This window comes from Corella eumyota, chromosome 2 (assembly GCF_963082875.1).
Source record: "Corella eumyota chromosome 2, kaCorEumy4.1, whole genome shotgun sequence".
Taxonomy (NCBI): Eukaryota; Metazoa; Chordata; class Ascidiacea; order Phlebobranchia; family Corellidae; genus Corella; species Corella eumyota.
In genome coordinates, this window is record NC_137491.1 from 12389810 (window position 1) to 12410986 (window position 21177).

The 21177-nt window shown below is 29.4% G+C and overlaps 1 protein-coding gene across 1 annotated transcript in view; it reads left to right on the forward strand.

Annotated features, from left to right (window-relative positions):
- Positions 1-21177, forward strand: part of LOC145742425 (MAM and LDL-receptor class A domain-containing protein 2-like) — a 99600-nt gene that overhangs the window by 26574 nt on the left and 51849 nt on the right. Inside the window, exons 60-109 of the mRNA XM_082560203.1 lie at positions 52-220; positions 391-643; positions 1122-1240; positions 1469-1554; positions 1802-2042; positions 2252-2383; positions 2650-2789; positions 3219-3455; positions 3827-4020; positions 4328-4478; positions 4883-5069; positions 5365-5521; positions 5686-5842; positions 6241-6381; positions 6501-6620; positions 7238-7489; positions 7650-7741; positions 8092-8210; positions 8522-8711; positions 9108-9354; positions 9690-9856; positions 10159-10399; positions 10716-10860; positions 11226-11336; positions 11407-11561; positions 11691-11829; positions 11943-12187; positions 12993-13150; positions 13436-13520; positions 13825-13916; positions 14114-14238; positions 14393-14534; positions 14857-15010; positions 15333-15417; positions 15649-15783; positions 15946-16066; positions 16198-16324; positions 16405-16507; positions 16775-16867; positions 17218-17388; positions 17630-17724; positions 17935-18100; positions 18203-18347; positions 18673-18803; positions 18899-19007; positions 19301-19466; positions 19710-19811; positions 19922-20116; positions 20258-20450; positions 20996-21121. Of these exons, the coding sequence (XP_082416329.1) occupies positions 52-220; positions 391-643; positions 1122-1240; positions 1469-1554; positions 1802-2042; positions 2252-2383; positions 2650-2789; positions 3219-3455; positions 3827-4020; positions 4328-4478; positions 4883-5069; positions 5365-5521; positions 5686-5842; positions 6241-6381; positions 6501-6620; positions 7238-7489; positions 7650-7741; positions 8092-8210; positions 8522-8711; positions 9108-9354; positions 9690-9856; positions 10159-10399; positions 10716-10860; positions 11226-11336; positions 11407-11561; positions 11691-11829; positions 11943-12187; positions 12993-13150; positions 13436-13520; positions 13825-13916; positions 14114-14238; positions 14393-14534; positions 14857-15010; positions 15333-15417; positions 15649-15783; positions 15946-16066; positions 16198-16324; positions 16405-16507; positions 16775-16867; positions 17218-17388; positions 17630-17724; positions 17935-18100; positions 18203-18347; positions 18673-18803; positions 18899-19007; positions 19301-19466; positions 19710-19811; positions 19922-20116; positions 20258-20450; positions 20996-21121 (7606 nt within the window). The remainder of the gene's footprint in view (positions 1-51; positions 221-390; positions 644-1121; positions 1241-1468; positions 1555-1801; positions 2043-2251; positions 2384-2649; positions 2790-3218; positions 3456-3826; positions 4021-4327; positions 4479-4882; positions 5070-5364; positions 5522-5685; positions 5843-6240; positions 6382-6500; positions 6621-7237; positions 7490-7649; positions 7742-8091; positions 8211-8521; positions 8712-9107; positions 9355-9689; positions 9857-10158; positions 10400-10715; positions 10861-11225; positions 11337-11406; positions 11562-11690; positions 11830-11942; positions 12188-12992; positions 13151-13435; positions 13521-13824; positions 13917-14113; positions 14239-14392; positions 14535-14856; positions 15011-15332; positions 15418-15648; positions 15784-15945; positions 16067-16197; positions 16325-16404; positions 16508-16774; positions 16868-17217; positions 17389-17629; positions 17725-17934; positions 18101-18202; positions 18348-18672; positions 18804-18898; positions 19008-19300; positions 19467-19709; positions 19812-19921; positions 20117-20257; positions 20451-20995; positions 21122-21177) is intronic.

Genomic DNA, 21177 nt, shown 5'->3' on the forward strand with positions numbered 1-21177 from the left:
CCTTTAAAAATATTACACACAATAGTAGTTATAATTCAATTTTTATTTTAGTCGCCAGGTACACTTAATGTCTATGTTGAAGATCAAGTTAAAAAACAAAAGCTTTGGAGTCAAACTGCAGCTTTAAGTGACCACTGGTTTAAAGCGATGATCAATGTACCTTATAATGCTGATGGGCCACAAATTGTTATCGAGGGAGTTTTTGGAACTTATGGAGCAGGTAAACATTAAAAAATTCAGTTTTGGAGAGTTTTGATACTAAAAATTTTTAAGTAATATAAAATTTTTAAAATAAATAGTTATATATTCTTCAAAAATTTTTTACAAATATTCAATGATTTTCATTAATTTATTGAAGTAATTGGGTTGTAATTCTATTTTATTTTTAAGGTGACATTGTAATCGATGACCTTAAATCATTTGATGGAGTTTGTCCTCAATCTGAGATAGGAGTTTGTGATTTTGAAGATGTTAATTTATGTGGTTACACAATTGAATCAAGTGGTTCCTTTGCGTGGCAACAAACCAATGCTGCTAGTAATGAACAGACCCTGAACTCGCCCACTTCTGATCATACTAATAATGGATACCATGCAAAGTATATGCAGACTGTAGCATCTGGACTAAATGGTGCTAGCACAAGGTTTGTAGCTTGATTTTTTTTCATGTGTATTAAACTGCATCAATGTAAATAAGCTAAGAAATAAATATTTGTGAATTAATTGCAACATTTTTTATTCCGACCAGTCTCATGTTGTCTTTGATAGTTCTTGATATTATAAAGCATTTTTCCTGTTAATTGGTTTTGAGGCTGGCTGTAGTTTGTTTCGTGTTGTGATAAGGGTGCTACAACATGAAAGTGCTGTAATAAGGGTGCTACAACATGATAGCAATGGGAATCAAACCAATGACATCATGGTCTTAATCCAAATGTTCTTACTACTATGCCAAGCTATTTGGAAATTTCTTAAATTTTTTTTTTAAAACATTTTGCAGTTAAAATATATTAAGCCTGTTTAATTTAATTATTTAAATCTTAAAAGCAATATTTTATTAGTTTATATAAATATATTTTTAAAAAATTTGATGTTATATAAAAAAAAAGAATTTAACATTTATAGATTAAAGTCAGCAACATTTCCATCTGTTGGAGGCAAATGTGTTGAGTTTTGGTATTATATGAGAGGAACAGAGAGTGATAGTGCTTTAAACTTGTACTTAAAAAGAGGAACCAGTTTAGGTTTGTTAGAACTATGTATTAATACTTTTAAATTTAAATATATATTTAAATTAAGCTAAACAAACATTAATAAATGTTTTACATTTTATATTGTAGTATTTTTCAAAATCTATTATTTTAGGTTTGTAGGTTTACTTAAAAGCAAAATTGCGATAGATTTTCCTGTCAGTTTTTTATGTTTATCGACACATTTTTTAAGGAGCTATTTAGTAACATTTTATATTTAAGGTCCAGTAATGTGGTCAGCTGTTGGTAACAAGGGACTAGGTTGGAACACTGCTCAACTAACTGTCACTTCGGGAGATTACTTTGAGGTAAATTTTACTTTTAACAAACTAATAAACTTAAAATATAAACATCTTTGTAGTGGGTGTCAGTAAGTTATTTTCAGCTTGTATAAGTTAGAAGTTGAAACAATATTACAATGATTAAAATGTTGCCTGTCAGGCAGGCAGTCAATTAGTGCAAATCGTAAAAAATATTTTTGTTAATGCTACTGGAACATGTAGTTTAATTGAAACCATATACGAATGAGAAAAAAATAGAACTTTTTCGTTATAGGCTGTTTTTGAGAGTGTATCTAGCACCTTCCCTGCAGCAGGTGATCCATTTGTGGTTGCCATTGACGATGTGGTTGTTAGGGATGGTTCATGTCCTGTTGCCGGAAATTGTGATTTTGAAAACGGGGTTTGCACATGGCAGAACAATGTTACCAGTGATCTTAGTTGGTTGCTAGGCGATGGATATTTAGGGCCGCCATATAATACACCAACAATTGATCATACTTTTGGGACTCCAGCAGGTTGGTAACCATTTTTTTATGTATCATTTTAAGATGATAGGTGTTTTTTTGGAAAAGATGTGCACTGCCATAATGGTAGCAGAGTGTTGCTGTAAATATTTTAAAGAAATTACATTTAAAAAAATAATATTAATAACCGATTAAAGATTAAAATTTTGGTTGTAATATACTAAACCCTTCGTGTTTTTATAACTTTTTGTTGTTTGCAGGAAAGTTTTTGTTTGTTGACAATGCATTTACCCACCAAAATGGTCACACTGCACAAATGTATTCTGAAACAGTTGTAAGTTCACATGCAAGATGTTTCAGGTTCTTTTACTACATGAGTGGACCTAACACAGGTAATGTTCAGCTTGTTTTGTAGTAGTTTTAACACAGGTAGAACTCTTTTTTACATTTTTTAGTTTTAAACTGTTTTAATATTGCTGACTGTACTTTATGCATGGCATTATGAATATTTTGTCATTTATATTTACGTGAGCAAATCAGCATTTAGATTGTAACCACATAATTTAGTTTAAAGAATTGATTTTTTGTATAATTTTGCTTTACTAAAGGACATTATTGTGTAAAAAATTGTTGTTTATTTGTTTATGTTTTATCACAGGTAGCTTAAATGTATGGTTATCCCAGGATAGTGGTTCAGGTCCCTCTTCACCCTACCTTATTTGGAAATTAGGTGGAGACCAATCTAATAACTGGTTAGAAGCAACTGTGCCTTTAATTGGACTTATTACCCCCTACAAGGTAATTTTATATACTTTTGCATAAAACTATTTTTGTAAAGGCAAAGGAGAAAATGAAGTTTGGTAAGGTTTTAGTGTTATTGTTTTCTGTCATTAATACAGTTTCAGGTTATTTTTTTAATGGCTATGTTCTTTGTGTAAAAAGGGCGACTTACGGCCTAAAACTTAAAATACCCGGTTTTGAGTTGGCTTTTGCAGTTTTGGATATTATTAAGTAGTTTATCAAGTAATCAATCTTTTAATTGATTTTAGGCTCTGCAGTAGTTGTTTTATTAATTTGTCTCATTCAAGGGTGCCATGACATAAAAGCTGTAGTAATTGAACCAATCAACTTCCATGTTGTGAACCCAAGTGTTCTTATCGTTACACCGCTTGGTTACAGATTCTTTATTTGTTTAATATGTGTTATAATTTTTATTCTGTACATTAGTTGGTGTTAGAAACTGTAATGGTCACTGGCTCTCTCGGAAACACTGCAGTTGATGATATTGAATTCTTACAATTTGACTGCTCTCTTACACCCCCTTATGCAGATGTGGGAGGTGGGGGAACTACAAATGTTCCACCCACAACTCAAAGTCCGACCACGTTTCCACCAATCCCACCCGGTCCATTCAATTGTGACTTTGATGCTGACACTTGTTTTTATACCCAAGGAGCAAACACAGTAGGTTTTATTGAACAAATTTTAGCCAACAAAAGTAGTTTATTTGTTTTTAATAAAGACCAAAAATAACATTTTAATATATTATCCTTAATGTGGAAAATCTGACTTCATAGCTGAAACTTAGGGAATTGAATTTGGTAGATAGTTATGGATATTATTAGGCATTTTGACAGATAATTAACTGGGTAGTTGTTTTTTAGATTGGCAAAAGTCCTACAGTTTATTCTGTCTTACTCTGGGCGCTATATCTTAAAAGCAGTGGGAATCAAACCATATAATGCAAAGCCAAATATTTTAAATCACTATGTCACTACAACATTTTTTTTATAGTTTTTCTGCCAGCACTACATTGAAAAAAAAATTTATTTCAGGTAGTTGATGACACTGACTGGATAAGAAGGCAAGGAGGAACTCCATCTGTTAACACTGGTCCAAGTGGTGATCATACAACAGGAAAAGGTTTTTACATGTATCTCGAAACATCATCACCTCAAACAGTAGGAATGAATGCAGTATTAATAAGTGGGCTCGGAAGTTCAACTAGAGGCTCCTGTTTGAACTTTTGGTAAGGTTTTTGTAATTCAATATTACTGGCAAGTTGAACAAATTTTAACGAGAAAAGTAATTGTCTTAAGTTTAAATTTTTTTATTTTGTGTTATTGTGAATGGGCATAGTTATTCTAATGATATTATCTAATACTGCATAAATTTGATTTATTAGACATCCAATATCTAGTAAGTTATAACATAAACATTTGGAGGATTTAAATAATTTTGTATTTGCACACTATGTCTACTTAATATTTTTTATACTTTTTATTGAATGGGTTTGTTTTATGAAAAACATTTTTACTTATAGTGTTTAATTACAGGTATTCGATGTATGGCAGCTCAGTTGCCAGCCTTGGTATTTACATTCAACTACCTGGTCAAAATGGTACATTAATATGGCAACAAAATACTGGCTTAAACAGTGTGTGGTACCCAGCACAGATTGATATTATAAGCGATACAGATTTTATGGTAAAAAATCATGTTTTAAATAAAATTGTTTTAATAAGCACTTGTTATTAAATTTACTTAAATTTTCTTGGATTTGTAAAATATTTAAGCAAAAGTTAATTTATTGTATTTGCCTGTACTATCAAAAACATTTGACAAAATGCATATTTTCTAAAAATTTTAAATGTCAAATACAATATTTTACTGACATATTAGTTCTGTCAAATTTTTTTAGGTAAGGGGTTTTTGGTCATTTGACATTAATTAATAAATCATACAAAGGTTAAATTATTCTTTTTGTATAGATTTATTTTTTTCATAAATTAAGTTTAGTTTTTTTAATGGGTTTTCTTTCAATAAATGATTTTTATATTCATAATAAGAAATTTAAGTGGGTGTGGTTTAATAATTTATATGACTTTTAGATTTATTTTAATGCAACTGTTGGAAATGGTTACTATGGTGACATTGCTATTGACGATATTCAAATGTCATTGGGATTATGTCCTCCACCTTCTAGTGCAGAGTTAACATGCACATTTGAGGATGATTTAGCTTGCCAATATCAACAAGATAATTCTGATGACTTTAATTGGATTCAAACTACTGGAGGTAATGTTTAAAGATGTTTAAAGATCAAAATTGTTTATTTGTTAAAGTTATTTAAAAACATTTTATTATTACTTAATAATTGTGTATTATTACTTAATAATTGTGTATTATTATTGTACATGTTGTGTTATTTTGCATTTTTTATATATAACAACTAATAAAAAATAAACAGTTATATCAACATTTTTTTTAAGTTGTAAAGTTACTCTTTTTACATCAATAAAAAAATTGTTTAAAAATATATTTATATGTTTTAAGTTTGGTCATATTTACTTTTACATTTGATTTTATTTAGGAACTTCCTCACTTAACACTGGGCCAACGTATGATCATACTTATGGAACCAACTATGGCAGATATATGTATATAGAGAGCTCCAGTCCACAAGCAGTTAATGACAAAGCCAGGATCATTAGTCGACCCTATACTCAATTCTCTACAGCTGGTAGTGGGTAAGTACCTGTATTTTAATTCTGTACAATTTAATTTTTTTTGATTAAATTTAAAAAAAAAGAAAAATGATTAAATATGAAATTTTTTAAATCCTTTTACAAAATGGTGCAAAAAACAAAAGTTTACATTTTAGATTAATCCATTTTAATAATTTATTTTACAGGTATGAGTGCATTACTTTTTACTATCACATGTTCGGGGACACAATGGGAACACTTAACCTTTATAGAACACCAGGTAGCAATAGTGAGGGAACAGATTTGGGTTCTCCTATCTGGAGTTTAAGTGGTGATCAGGGAAATCAGTGGCGTGTAGCACAAGTAAGTTGTTGAAATACAAAAATTATAACTTGTATGGTGTAACAGCTAAAAATACCCTTCAATAAATCAAGTCTAGAATATGTTTTCTACTATCTTTATATTTTAACTTTCTTTGGTAAGGAATTAGCAGTATCTACTTATAACAAGATTTAAAAAGAACCTGTAAGCATGTAACAAAAATTAATTTTATGGACAGACTGTGAAGTGTGTCTTTTAACATTAGGGATAAATCAATGTAACAAAGATTTCAAATGTGCAGTTAATACTTCTGTTAACAAAAAACTAAGTTTGAAAGGTTCAAAATATTTATAAAATACAGAATATTAACCTTTTTCTAGAAATTTTTTCTTTAAAGTTTTGGCATAGCTAAACTAATAATTTATCTTTTTTTATTGTAGGTTAGCATACTTAACACTGGAACATATCAGTTAACGTTTGAGGGTGTTGTTGGACCAAGTTTTAGCTCTGATATTGCTATTGATGATGTCATAATTACCCAAGACGAATGTCAGCCAATAGGAGGCTGTGATTTTGAAAATGTATATATTTCCGAATTATTTTTTATTTAATATGGTTTATCTTTTTAGATTAAAAATTATTTTTTAAATTTTATGTAAATCTAGTAATAAATGTTGACTTCACTTTTTTGGATTTTTAGGGTTTATGCACTTATTCTAACGACAGAACAGTGGATGACTTTGATTGGTTGATTGGTTCTGGTTCAACTGTTTCACCTGGAACTGGACCAAATGTTGATCATACTTTAGGAACAGATCAAGTATTTAATTTTTTAACTAGATCTATAAATATAATTACATTGGCAATATGTACCGGCAGCATGTAGTGGTCAAAACACTCTTCTACCATACACAAGGTCCTTGGTTTGATCCCCAGTGATCTCACGCTGTAGTGCCCTTGAGTAAAGCGTTACAAACGGTACAAACTCCTGCTGAGCCAGCACTTAATCAGCAGCTTAATTATCAGGCAGTTATAATCTATAATATCCCAAACTGCCACAGGCAACTCGAGACTGGGTCGGGGTAACTAATGTTGCTTTTTATGTTGCGTATTCGACCTTCCCACATCGAGGATAAAGATATATACAAAAAATAAAATTGTATAATTTTGTTATATATACAACTATAAATTAAGGTGTTCTAAGCGTTAAGCAAAGTATTTTGTAAATATTATTATGTGAAAAGGTTGTTAAATCTTACAAATAAAATAAAAGGAATTTAAAAACATAATTCTTTTTTGAAAAATTTAAAAAATACATTTACAATACTGGCTAAATGTTTTTATTAAATACAGTTTAGAGTATCAACATTTTTTAAACAAAAAATAGAAAATTTAATTTTAATCAACTAATTTGTTGATATTATAAATTTTTTGCAGGGAAGTTATTTGTTTATTGATGCATCACCTCCAATTGGTGTTGATGACACAGCAAGACTCACTTCAGAGCGGTTGGTACCTTCTTCTAACTACGGTTGCCTCAGTTTTTGGTACTTTATGTATGGGACAGGGATTGGAACTTTAAGGGTGTGGGTAAATCAGGGAATTCCCGGTACTCACAATGTTGGGTTAAAAGAGTATTTGGTTTGGAGCTTGACAGGGGAACAAGGAGGACAGTGGGTTAATGGACAGGTTTGTTTAAAAAAATTTAAACATTTAAAAATCGAACTACCAAAATAAACAAGCAAATAAACAATTTATTTAATCTATAAAATTTCAGAGTTTTGGAGTGCTTATATAAAAGTATATTTTTAAAATTTGTACTTATATTTATTTAATTTATATGTAACAGGTAACTGTTGCTAGCTTGATTGAATATAACATCATTTTTGAGGCAGTTCGTGGTGCTACATCTACTGGTGATATAGCTATTGATGATATAAGGTACTTTTAAATTAATTTTTATTTTACTGTTTGACAAAAACATGATTTAAATTTGTTTAATATACAGACTTTGATCAAAACCTCAGGGGTTCTGTGGGTGTGAGGTGATGGTTAAGGCCCAAGGGGAGAAGGGTATTGGTTAAATCATTTGGGGAATATTTTAAAAAATATATAAATGAAAACTTGAGACCAGGACTAGTAACAATAGTTACAATACATATTTGCAATATAGACAGTCTACTTGTATTGAAAATAAGTTTTTTTCTTCTTCACAATTTTATTTTTTTTCTTCACAATTTTATTTTTGAATTTAATTGCAATAATTTATAACACTATATTATTATTCACAGACTTACAGATGGTACAAGTTGTTTACTAACACCTTATGAAGCTAACCCTTACCCTGATTTTAGTTTTGCAAATTGTAATTTCGATAGTGACTTGTGTAGTTGGGAAGATAGTGTTGATGGTAAGTTAATTTAAAGTTTTTATGAAAAAATCGTTTAAAGTTTTTGTTTTGGGTGTTTGTTTTTAAAATGATATTTTAGCTTTACAAAGTTTTTAGGTAAAATACTTTATTAAATTGACTTTTTGGTATTTTTTTATGTTCTCGGAAAATTCTTTTTAAATAAACTATATTTTTGTTTTTAGACAAAATTATTATTTGTTGAACTTAGGGCCACTTACTTTATTAATTTTTTTATAATGGTATTACTTTTTATTTACTTAATACTAACATTTTTGAACCGTAGTTTCACATTTTTAAATTTGTTTATTTAGGTAAAGATACCATAGATTGGTCTCGTCAAAGAGGTACAACATCTAGTTTAGAAACAGGGCCACCCGGTGACCACACATCAGGTTCTGGATATTATCTTTTTTTGGAAACATCTGTTCCTAACCAGCCAGGTGACAACGCTATCTTGTTGTCTCCTTGGATGCCACCTGCTTCAGAAGCAGTCTGTTTTAGGTGATTATTAGTTAAATATATACAAAAGTTTCTGTTAATATTTGGTAAGAATAACTTGTTGGTAAGTTTTTTTAAGCCACAAATTTGGTTTTAAAATTTTTTGATAATTAGTTTTAAGTATTACATACCAATTCAAGTACTAAGTACAAGTATAAGTCCAAAATAATATTATTAAATACTAATAGTCTTAAATACTAGTACTAAATACTATTAGTTTAAATACTAGTAGTCAGGTGTTATTAAATGCTAATTTAAGTACTAAATACTTTAGTAAGTTTCAAATCCTTATTTGAGTACAAAATACTTACTTAATTTTTTAATGGTAATCTAACTATTTACACTAACAGTGTTATAACTTTTACATCAATTTTTCTTAAAAACAACATTTTTTTACAGTTTTTACTATCACATGTTTGGTGCCACCATCGCCACTTTAAACATGTATGTTGAGTTCTCACACGGTGAACGACAACTTATTTGGACTTTACATGGCAACCAAGCTAATATCTGGATGCCAGCAGCTTATTCTTTAGTTTCATGGACTCCTACTAGATTGTGGGTTGAAGGTGTAGTAGGAACTAGTTGGACTGGTGACATATCTTTGGATGATTTTAACTTTGCTCTTGGCCCATGTGATACACATGTCAGTGATAAAAAATATAAATTTTTTTTTTAATAACCTTTAATCAGGTGGCAGAACTTTGTATGTTTAAAGCCTGATCCTCGGGGTGTTTATTTTGAAGTTTATCCAGTTAGGCACAACTAATTTAACTTTTTTTGGAGCCAAACAAGAAAATGATTTGTGCATTAAATGTTAGAAAATTCACTTGAGTTTTGCTGTAATAACAACTTAAGATTTAGCTACAATTTTTTTTTTATATTGATAATAAATCAACGTAAAGCTAAAACTTTGTTAAGCCAAATGTAATCATTTATAAATATTTTTAGTATTTTATTTTTAAATTGGAATTTTTTTAGGGTTTATGTAATTTTGAAGGCTACTTTTGTGAGTGGGATCAAAGTGATGCTGATGACTTCAATTGGGTGATTGGTCGTAATGGAACATCATCATCTGGGACAGGACCTGGTTTAGATCATACTTATGGAAGTGAGATTGGACAATATGCTTACATTGAAACATCAAGGTAGATATTTAACACAATAATTGATTAATTTTTTTTTTTTTGGTAAAAATATAATTAAAGACAAAATATTTGTTAATATTTACTTAGATTTCTTTTGTTTTCTTCAAGTTTTTTTATTTTTTTTTAAATCTTTTACTACCTTATAGTTTTTTTAAATAGTAATTTTTTTGTAAGTTAATGCACTTAATGCACAAAGAGAATATTCAAAAATATTTTTCTATCTACAATCTTATATAAAAAAAATGTGAAATCTAAACATTTAAAACCCAAAATTTTAAACGGCATGTTTATTATTTTAACAGCCCAAGAGTGAATGGGAACAAGGCACAACTCTTCAGTAAGAACTACCCAGCTGGTGGTCGTTATTGCTTTAAGATGTTTTACCACATGTTTGGTTCTTCTATTGGTGGTTTAAATGTGTATGTTAAACCAGTAAGCCAACCATTAACCAGCAATAACTTGGTTTGGAGTGAAAGTGGTAACCAGGGTGATTTATGGAGGTATATGGATGTTACCGCTTCCAATCTTGCTGATGATTTTCAAGTAAGTAAATTATTTTTTAATTTTTTGTTTTCATTAGTTTATAATTAATTGTTTTTGTAAGTTAAGAATTTTTAATGCAGGTTTGGTAGTTTTATTGTTGTTGCTTTGTTTTTGTTTTTTTTTGCTGAAGAACATGGCATTGTTTTAATAAAAACTTTATTGCAAATTTATTGCTAAAATTTAAGTTTTTTTAAATGGCTGTTGCATACATTACCATTGTGAATTTATTTCAGTAATTGTAATTGTCATTATTCTTTAGAACAATGCTTTATTATTTATTAACATTATAACAGATATCTATTTAATTTTTCAACAGATAATAATTGAGGGTGTTGTGGGCACCAGTTTCACAGGTGACTTAGCAATTGATGACATCATAGTAGAAATAGGGGATTGCCCTTTGCCAGGATTCTGTGACTTTGAACAAAACTTTTGCTCTTGGGTAAATGTTCAATCAAGTGGTAAGTTGTATAGTCTAATAGAAACAACCATTTGTAAATCAACTAAATTTTAAGGTAGCATTATTATTTTTTTTATACCTGAGCTTATGTTTAAATCTGTATGGGGTATTATTATTATTATTATTATTATTAGTAAAGGTATGTTACTATATCGAAAAATTAATAGAGATACACAAACACCAGATACAATATATCAAATGGGCAAAACTAATTTTGGACTTAACTAATAAATGTATTAAGTTAATCTGCAATTGGGTTAAAAAGTTTATTTTAACACCAAAGTGCAATTTAAAACATAAAGTTTTCTATTCTTAGTAAATACCAAGTTGATATACATTATGTAATCTGAAAACTTTTCTTGAAAGGTTTGGATGATTTTGATTGGTTAAGAAATACTGGTTCAACACCATCTCTTACAACTGGTCCACTGGTGGACCACACAACGGGTTCTTCATCTGGTTTTTATCTGTTTATTGGTTAGTTTGTCTTGTGAATTAAAAAAAAATGTGTAAAACTATTTTTTTTATTTGGTAAATTTTTTTCTAGAAACCACTTCAGCACCTGTTGGTTCTAAAGCATGGTTAATGAGTGCTGGTTATCAACCAACACCTGTGGGTGGTGGAAAGTGTTTGTCATTCTGGTACCATATGTTTGGTGCCAATGTTGGTTCTTTAAATGTGTACACTGCAACTGACAACTCAGTAAGTTTGTTATTTGTTTTATCAAGATAAAAAAAAGGTTTTTTAAAGTTTTATACATTACTTATTATTTTCTTTCTTTTTAATTTTCTAGTTTAAAAGTTTTATGTAATGTGTTATGTTACTTCTTAGGACCATTTAATATTAAGTGATGCAATATGGTCGAAAAAGGGAGACCAAGGTGATTATTGGTTGCAAGGAATGGTTAATATTACTTCGACTACCAGATTCTTTGTGGTTATTGAAGCTGTCAAGGGAAATGGATATGCAGGTTTGGATACACTAATTTTCGATACCAAAATGGAAATTATGTTATATTTATAAAAACATTTTAAATTTATTAAAACCAGGTTTATTAATATATATTAACAATGTTTGTTACAGGGGATGTGTCTATGGATGACATTAACATACTTAACGTGCTTTGCGACACAATTCCAACCCCTACTGTGCCCCCAATTCATGCCCCGACCCCCCAACCTACTCCATATGACTGTGACTTTGAGATTGATAGTTGTGGATGGAGTAATATAACTGGACAAGACCTTAATTGGGCGAGAGCTCAGGGCGCAACAACTTCAAATGGCAAAACCGGACCAAGTTCGGATCATACTACTATGTCAGAACAGGTAAAATAATTTTTTTTTTAATAACTTTAATTGTATGTATTTGTTTGTGGATATGTTTCGTTTTTGGCTAGCCTATAACATTAACAAAAACACTAACTTTAAAGTACCTTATCAAGGTTTATTTTAAAACTACATACTTGACCTACTAAACCACATTGAAAAAATACAAAATAATTGGCAAATAAAGATTAAGTTTAAATTTACTTTTTTATTAATTGGATTCGATACAAATGTAGTTCTACTATTTTTTAGTATTTCCGCTGTGATTTGCTACAGCCTTTATCTTATGTTATTAATTTTATAAATAGTACTTTTTGTTTTTGTTCTTTAAGTAAAAGTGCTGATTAGCATAGTCCAATTGTAGAATGCCAATTTGTATATATCTTTATACTCGATGTGGGAAGGTCGAATGTGCAACCAAAACATAGAGTAACAACTGTTACCTTTACACAGTCTCGAGTTGCCTGTGGCAGTTTGAGATATTATAGATTTTAATTGTCCGATAATTATGCTGCTGATTAAGTCCTGGATCAGCAGGAGTTTATACCCCAACCCAGTCTCGAGTTGCCTGTGGCAGTTTGGGATATTATAGATTTTAATTGTTCGGTAATTATTCTGCTGATTAAGTTCAGAAGTTTATACGTTTATAGTGCCTTACTCAAGGGTGCTACAGCATGAAAGCGGGAGGTGTTGAACCTACGACATCATGTGGTGTAGCAAGTGTTCTTTCCACAACACCAAGCTGTTGGTTTTCTTCATAACTAGAACATGAAATTACTTTAAATAATTTTTTTTAACAATTTAGGGATATTATATTTTTGTTAACATGGATTATTTGGATTCTGGTGACCACCAAGGAGATAAAGGTCAACTTGTCAGTCCATTAATATCAGTGACTGATGAATTTGGTTTATGTTTGTCATTCTGGTATCACATGTACGGTGATAATGTCAACATGCTCAGGTTATTTTTAATGTTTTTAACAATTTAGGCTTTTATAACTAATAAACCATTAGGCATATCCTTAAAAATTGCAATTTAAAAAAAACAATTTTTAGCATTAGTACTGAATTTAGGTTTTTCGATTTTTTTGTTGTAATTTTAAACATAAACCTGCATTGTTTATTTAATTCTCTGCATGTTATGTACAATCTTGAACCATGACTTCATTTTTATCCAACAAATTTAACTTTAAGTTTTAAAAAACCTCAAATACTTTGCAACATATTACTATTATTGTTTTCGCAGGATATTTATAATACAAAGGGATTATACTTCATCAACATTATGGTCAAGATCTGGTACCCAAGGAAGAATGTGGAATTACGGACAGGTAGGAAAATAGTTGTTTAAATTGTCTATTACCGCATTTTAGGATTTAAATGTTAAATTTAAAGGCATTTAAATTAAAAACTATCATTTGTGGTGCATTGGATAATTATTGCATGCAGATATTAAGTGCAAGTTGCAACCTCATTACAAAAATTAAATGCAACTTCTAAAACAACCAATCTTTACCAACACAGTATTCTAATAGAAAAAGGGGAATTTTTAAAATGATGTTTTAAGGCAAAAGTGCACTGATTTTTATGTATTTAACAACAAAATATTTAACTTTTAAACTTTTGGTACTGCAGGTTCACATACAACGAGCTGGTGATTTTACAATAACATTTGAAGCTTTAAGGGGTGGCGGTTATGATGGAGATATAGCACTTGATGATCTTAGGTTTGGTTAAATATTTATTTGCATTAGTTTTTTTTAATTATTTATGCATTTTTTGATTTCAAAATTGTTGTTTTCTTTTGTACTTATAATTTTTTTGGTCAAGCAACTTTACATTATTTTAAAATTTGTTTTAAAAGCTTATTCATGTCTTTAGTTTAAAATTTGATAAATTTTTTATTTTTAACTTCATTTTTTAGATTATTTTATGGAGTTTGCCCACAAACTCCTGTGTGTAATTTTGAGGATAACACTTTATGTGGATTCCAAAATGATCCAACTTCTGATTTTGATTGGTTAAGAGTTCAGGGTGCCTTGTCAGCAGGTAAATTATTGAAAATGTTAAAAAAACTAACTCTTCAATAATAAATTTAGTTTGAAGCCCTATAAAACTAAATAATAACTTATTAAAAATATAAATTTGTTGGTGACACCACATTTTATTAATTTAAAAATATTGTGTTTAAATTTTAAATCAGGTCCATCCGAAGACCACAGTACTGAGTCCACAAATGGTTATTACATGCAAACTTTTAATTCAAATGGCAAACCTAGTGGAAGTTCAGCTAAACTCATATCTGTTCTACATCAACCCACACTTGGAAAATGCACTGTGTTTTGGTAAGTTAATATTTTTTTCTGTATTAAACAGAAAAAAATATGTTTTTTTATAAACTATTAAAGTTTTTAATTTATTTAAGTAATTTAATTTTTTTAAGTGTAATGCAAAAATATTTATAAAATACTAAGCTTTTTTTAAATTTATTTTTGTTGTAGCTATTTGATTTAGATTATCCTGACTCTATTACCTCGAAGTTTATTTGGAATAACTTCATTTTTTTTTTGTCATCTTAATATTTTTATATTGTTTAAAAAAAAAATTTTATACTTTTTACACAGCATTATTTGGGAAATATTCTAAAAAATTTTACTAACAAATCAGGTATTACATGAATGGAAATGATGTTGGAACCTTGAATGTTTGGATTATGCAGGAAGGTGTTAGTTCACTTTATCCTATTTGGAGTATAAGTGGAAACCAAGGTCCAGCATGGAAAAGGGGATCATTTGAACTCCAAACACTTCTTCCTTGGAAGGTAAATATTCGTGAATAAATTTTTATTGGTGTGGTGTAACACAATGCTTATGTGTATTCACATCACAGTAGTTTTAAGTAGGTTCTAATAGAAATATTTTTTTAAGTGTAATAAATATTTGATATGGAAATACTACCTGATAATCTTAAAATGACAAGGTTATATTATATTTAAGCTGTGTTGTTAGTCTTTTTACTATTATTCATTAACAAAATATTGTTGGGTGGTGACCTATGGTTGTTTTAATTTTCAGAACTTAATATTTTTTAATGGTAAAAAATTAATTACTTTATTTGGTTTTAAACACAACATTTTTGTTTAGTTGGTATTTGAAGGTGTAAAAGCAACTTCTGCTAATATTTCTATAGACGATTTGGAATTTAAAGCAGCACCATGTACATTACCAGGTATGATTTAATCTATATTTTGTTTTATTTAATTCGTAAAAAACAAATATATTTTTAATTTTTTGGTTTCCAAAAATATTTTAGGATAATTTTGTTTGATAAACAATAAATATAATATTAAATTAATTTGGGTACAACAATGTTTCTTAAACTTAAACTGACTACAATAGGTATCTTTTATTTTGTTATTTTTCTTCAGATTTATTCATTAAATGAATTTATATTTTTAAGGAACTTGTGATTTTGATTATGATAAGTGTGGTTGGGTAAATGATAATGCGGGTGACGATTTTGATTGGTTAACAAGAAGTGGTCAAACACCAACAGATAACACTGGACCAGATGGTGACCATACATCTGGAAACGGTGAGATTTTAGATCTATTTAATTTTAACAAAATTTTTCAAATATATGTTTACTATCTAACAACTTTGTTACTTTTAATTTTTTTGTATTTTAAAATAAGCTTTTTTATATTTTAAAATATTTTTAAAAAATGTGTTTTAAAAACAGAATTATTTTTTTTAGGAAATTACATTTACATTGAGACATCTAATCCACGAACTCAAGGAGAAAAAGCAATTATATATTCGGAAACTTTTGTCAAAAATGATGCATTTGCAGATAACACTCACTGCATGAATTTTTGGTATAATTACTTAAGCATAAAATAAGTTGTCTGCTCTAAAGTTTTACAATATAATTTTAATATATAATAGTATATGTTATCGGAATTTTGTTTTATTGAATAATTTTTATTTACTTTTTGCACTGTTAAAGGTATCATATGAAAGGAAGTACAATGGGAACAATTAATATAAACATAGTGCAAGGTGCTTACCCTGGATCAAAACAAACTGTGTGGAGTAAGACTGGAGACCAGGGAAATGATTGGATTGGTGATCAGGTAAGTTTAAGAGTAGTAGTTTTTTTTTGTACTTTCTTTTTCTTATAGTTGTGTTTACATATTTTTATTTTTTGATTTAGATTGAGATATCTGCATATGATCAGTTCTACATTGAGATTGAAGGAATTGTTGGTGGTGGAGTGGGTGGTGATGCTGCTATAGATGATATCTTTGTTATCAGAGGTAAAATATTTTGTTATGGTGAAATTTAAGTTAAAGATTAATTGTTAAAAATTTTTAGATAACATTTTTAGAAGATTTTTTTTTAAATTCATTAACCGGTTGTTAATTAATTATAAGCACTCAATAAGCAAGTATGCAAAGTCATAACGGGAACAAAATATTTACAAACTTAACATATTGCTAATAATATTGCCTATTATTCAATACTCTTGCTAATTTTAAGTCACAAATAATCAATTAAATTAAAATAATATTAACATTTTGCAGGAACTTGTGTACCAATTGTTCCACCAACAACAATAACATGTGGAAGTAGTACAGACACCATTTTAAGCACTCAAGTTTGTGATTTTAGACCAGGTATGTAGCAAAAAAATAAATTGTTTACGTTTATTTTAAGGAATTTTATTAAGTGAATTTGTATCTTTTATATACTTTTTAAAATTTAATATTGAAATGAAATATTGTGTAAAGTTCCTTAATATAGTAAATTAATTAGTTTAACCAGATTGTTTCAATGGTTTCTCCTAAACATCAATTTATTTAATTAAAATAACCAAATTGTTTAGATGGTTTTTTACCAATATTTTTATTTAAATAAAATAACCAAATTGTTTAAATTTTTTTTACTAACATTTTTTGGTAAATAAAATAACTAGATTGTTTTTAGGGTTTCTTTTAAACATTGTTTTTTTAATAAAAATAACCAGATTGTTCTAATGGTTGGGATGAATCGAGTTGTGGTGCAACAACATTTGAGACTGATGAAGGTGGTTGGACTGATGTGTCATCTGGTTCTTTTATGTGGAACAGAGACAGGGATGGTACATCTGGTATAAGTACTGGTCCTTCTGTTGATAATACCCTAGGAACACCACAAGGTATAAAATTTTTTGTTATTTTTTATTAATTTTGTTTTTAAATTTAGCTTGAAAATTAAAGGTACTATCATTTTATGAAAACCTGTTAAAGGAAACAATAAAAGTTTATTTTAAATTGCGGAAAAAAAATTTTTAATTTATAAGAAATAAACGTCTTTAAAGTGACTATATCTAAATGCTACCTATTCTAAGAATACTGTAACAACTAAACTAATTTTTAATTGTTACTTGCATATTGTAGGTTACTACATGGCAGTAGAGGCAAGTAACGGAGATCGACCAAGTGAAGCAGTCATGATATCAAATCTACTAACTCAAGCTAGTTCTTCATGTCAGGTGTGATTTTTATTAAAAAAATTATTCTTTTATATATGTTTTATAAAAGTTTTTTTGTCATTTAATAACTTTGGATAACAAGTATTTAGTTATGAAATTTATGATGTATATTATAACTTAATTTAATTTTTTTTTTACCAAGGTAAGTTAAGATTTGTTTTTTTTTTATAAATGTGCTATTTGTAAGTTTATTTTATTAATTTCATGCAGATGCGCTTTTTCTACCACATGTATGGAATAGGTTTCTCTGAAACACTTAACAACAGAGCGCCAGGTGAAATGAGAATTGTCTTAAGATTGCCTGGAAGAAATGTAGTTTTGTGGTCACTTAGTCAGGATAAGGGAGATCAGTGGAATGAAGGCAATGTTTACATCGGTTAGTTTATTTATAGTTTTTGTTAAAGGGAATTTAAAAGCTTCATAAATAATTTCAATTTTTAATTATTATTTAAAAAAAATTCTTGTTGCTTGTAAATAGGCCGGATAACACAACAGTTCACAATTTCGTTCCAAGCCACAAGAAGTATGAGTGGAGTTGGTGACTTGGCAGTTGACGATATAACTTACATCAATTGTGGGCTTGCTGATGTTACTCCAGGGTCATGTGCAAGTGATGAATTCAGGTTTGTCTTATCTAAATAATTTATATAGTAACTAACATATATAATATAGCTAAAAACTCACAAAACTAAATAAATAACTTACCTTTTTTATGCACTACTGTTACAAATTAAGTATCTAAACAGAAACTAGCTTTTTATGTTCGTATTTCATCTTGTCGCATGTGGTAGTATGAGATGTTGGGGCATCAAGAAAATTAAATTAATATACCTATTGCATAGCCTACTTTAAACATTTATGATAAACGCCAAATGGGTTTAGAAAAAAATTGACTCTAATATCTTTTAGTTGACATTTTCTTATAATATAATGACATTTTCAACCCAGGTGTACCAGAGGTTCATGTGTAAACCAAGCACTTCAATGTGACTTTACAGATGATTGTGGAGATAATAGTGATGAGGGTATTGGTTGTAGCAGCTACACTAGATGCAACTTTGAACAAGATTTCTGCAACAGTATGTACACTTTTAATATTTAAATATTACAACTACAATTTTTTTTTGAATTTTTTTTTAACAGAGCTATCTATATATAAGTTTTATTTTTAAAGGTTATAATAGTGGATTGGGTAATATTGATTGGGAATGGAGATCAGCTGACACTCCACATTCAGTTGGAACTGGACCAACAAGGGATCATACTACTAACACTGATGCTGGGTATGTTTAAATGCTCTTTTTTGTTTTCCTCATCTATGATGTGGTATTATTTAACTTTGATCTAAAATTACTGCCTGAGAATAGGATAATATTTGTTTACCTACCTCATTCTTGAATTGCCATTGGCAGATTAGGATATTAGTGATAACTATTACCTAATAATAAATCTGTTGATTGGTTGTGGGCTTAAAAAAAGCACCTGGGAAGTGAACATATGGCTTCATGTTGTGGAACTAATTGTCTTACCATTACACTTTGCCAATGGTTATTAATAATTTTTATTTATACTTTAGACATTACTTATACATGAATGCTGATAGACCTAACTTAGAAGGAGACAGAGCGGTCCTGGCTTTTCCAACCATTCAAGCAACAGTTACTGGCAAGTGTAAAATGAGATTATTTTATCACATGTTTGGAAATCATGTTGGAGAGCTTAACATATATAAAAGAACACAGGTAGGATAGGAAATAATTTTAACTAAGCATAGAAGTTATTCTTTTAATTTTGGTTTTTATGTTAAACTTACCTTGAAATAAAATATGATAGTGACAATTATTTGCAGTAATATGTAAAATTTTATGACAAATAAAAAACTTGTATTATTTTATTTTTATGCAGTATATGTTTTGCTTGTAAAGATCATAAATTCAACTTTTAAAAATACTTGTAAAACAAATTTTAAATTCCCAATAACTTAGAATGGTGGTGTTTGGACATTACTTTGGTATAGAAGGGAAGCTTTAACTGTGGACTATTTTGCTCGCTTGGAAATAACACCGGCAGATGCAAGCAATTTTCAGGTAAAACTTTAACTGTTGTTTGTAAAAAAAACGTCGTTTAAAACTATTTTTGTACATTTTTTAAATCCAAACTTAATTTAAGTTTAAAAAATTTAAATCTTTTTTAACAGATTCTGATTGAGGGAGTTGTTGGGTCAGGCCACCAGGGTGACATTGCTCTTGACGACATAACTTTTACTCCTGAATGTGTGTTTATAGATGACGACTTGCCACCTGGTACCACTCCAGCACCAACCCCATCACCTTGCCCTATTTTAGGGGAAGTACCATGCGAAGACAGAGTTACATGTATTCAAACATCAAAGGTAATTTTAAAATAATAAAACTTAAAATTTGTATCAAAATATTTAAAATACTCAAATCAGTTTATGTGCTTTTCATAGTTATTACTTACATGCAGCATTTTGTAACAAGCATCAGAACTAAACTGAATATTATTGAAACAGGTTTGTGACTATCAACAAGACTGTCCTTCGGGTAAGGGTGATGAAAATTATTGTGCCGACTGTACATTTGAGGACAACAAATGTGGTTGGACAGATGTTAGTCCTGGTACATGGGCTTGGTACAGAGAACCTGTCAGTTATGTGACCGATCCTCAGGGACCCCAAGGTGATAACACAACTGGACTACCCACTGGTAAGTACAAATAATTTAAATTTATACTGCTTACAACAACATGCTTGCATGTAAAAGTCTTGAACTTCAAACACTGTGTAGGATTAAATAAGTTTAATTTTCACTGCTTTTACTATTAAAGCATTCTATATCTTTATCCTCCATGTGGGAAAGTCGAATGCGCATCTTAAACATAGAGTAACATCAGTTACTCTGACCCAGTCTCAAATTGCCTTAGCAGTTTGGGATATTATAGATTATAATTGCCCGATAATTATACTGCTGATTAAGTGATGGCTTAGCAGGAGTTTATACCGTTTATGGCGCCTTACTCAAGGGCACTACAGCATGAGATAAGTGGGGATTGAACCCACGACCTCATGTGTGGTGTAGCAAGTGTTCTTACTACACCACGCTGCCGGTTCTTTATTTGTCAAAATTAAATTGATAAAATTATTAGGCAATACACTTAGGTCATTCATACCTAAAAAAGAAAAAGCTTTTTAATATAAACATAGTGCAAATTTATTTTCTTTTAAAATTAATTAATCTTGATGAAATGCTAGGTTATATCATGCACGTTGATCGAACACAATCCCAGTTTCTGAACAATGCTACCATGGAAACGGTTGCTCTCGGCGAATCAGGAATTGCCTGTAGAGTTAATTTTGCCCTCTATCTTGGTGGTGTGGGTAGGTTCTTGTGTTTTTTAATTGATTTAAAAAAATAAATGAAACAAAAAACAAAA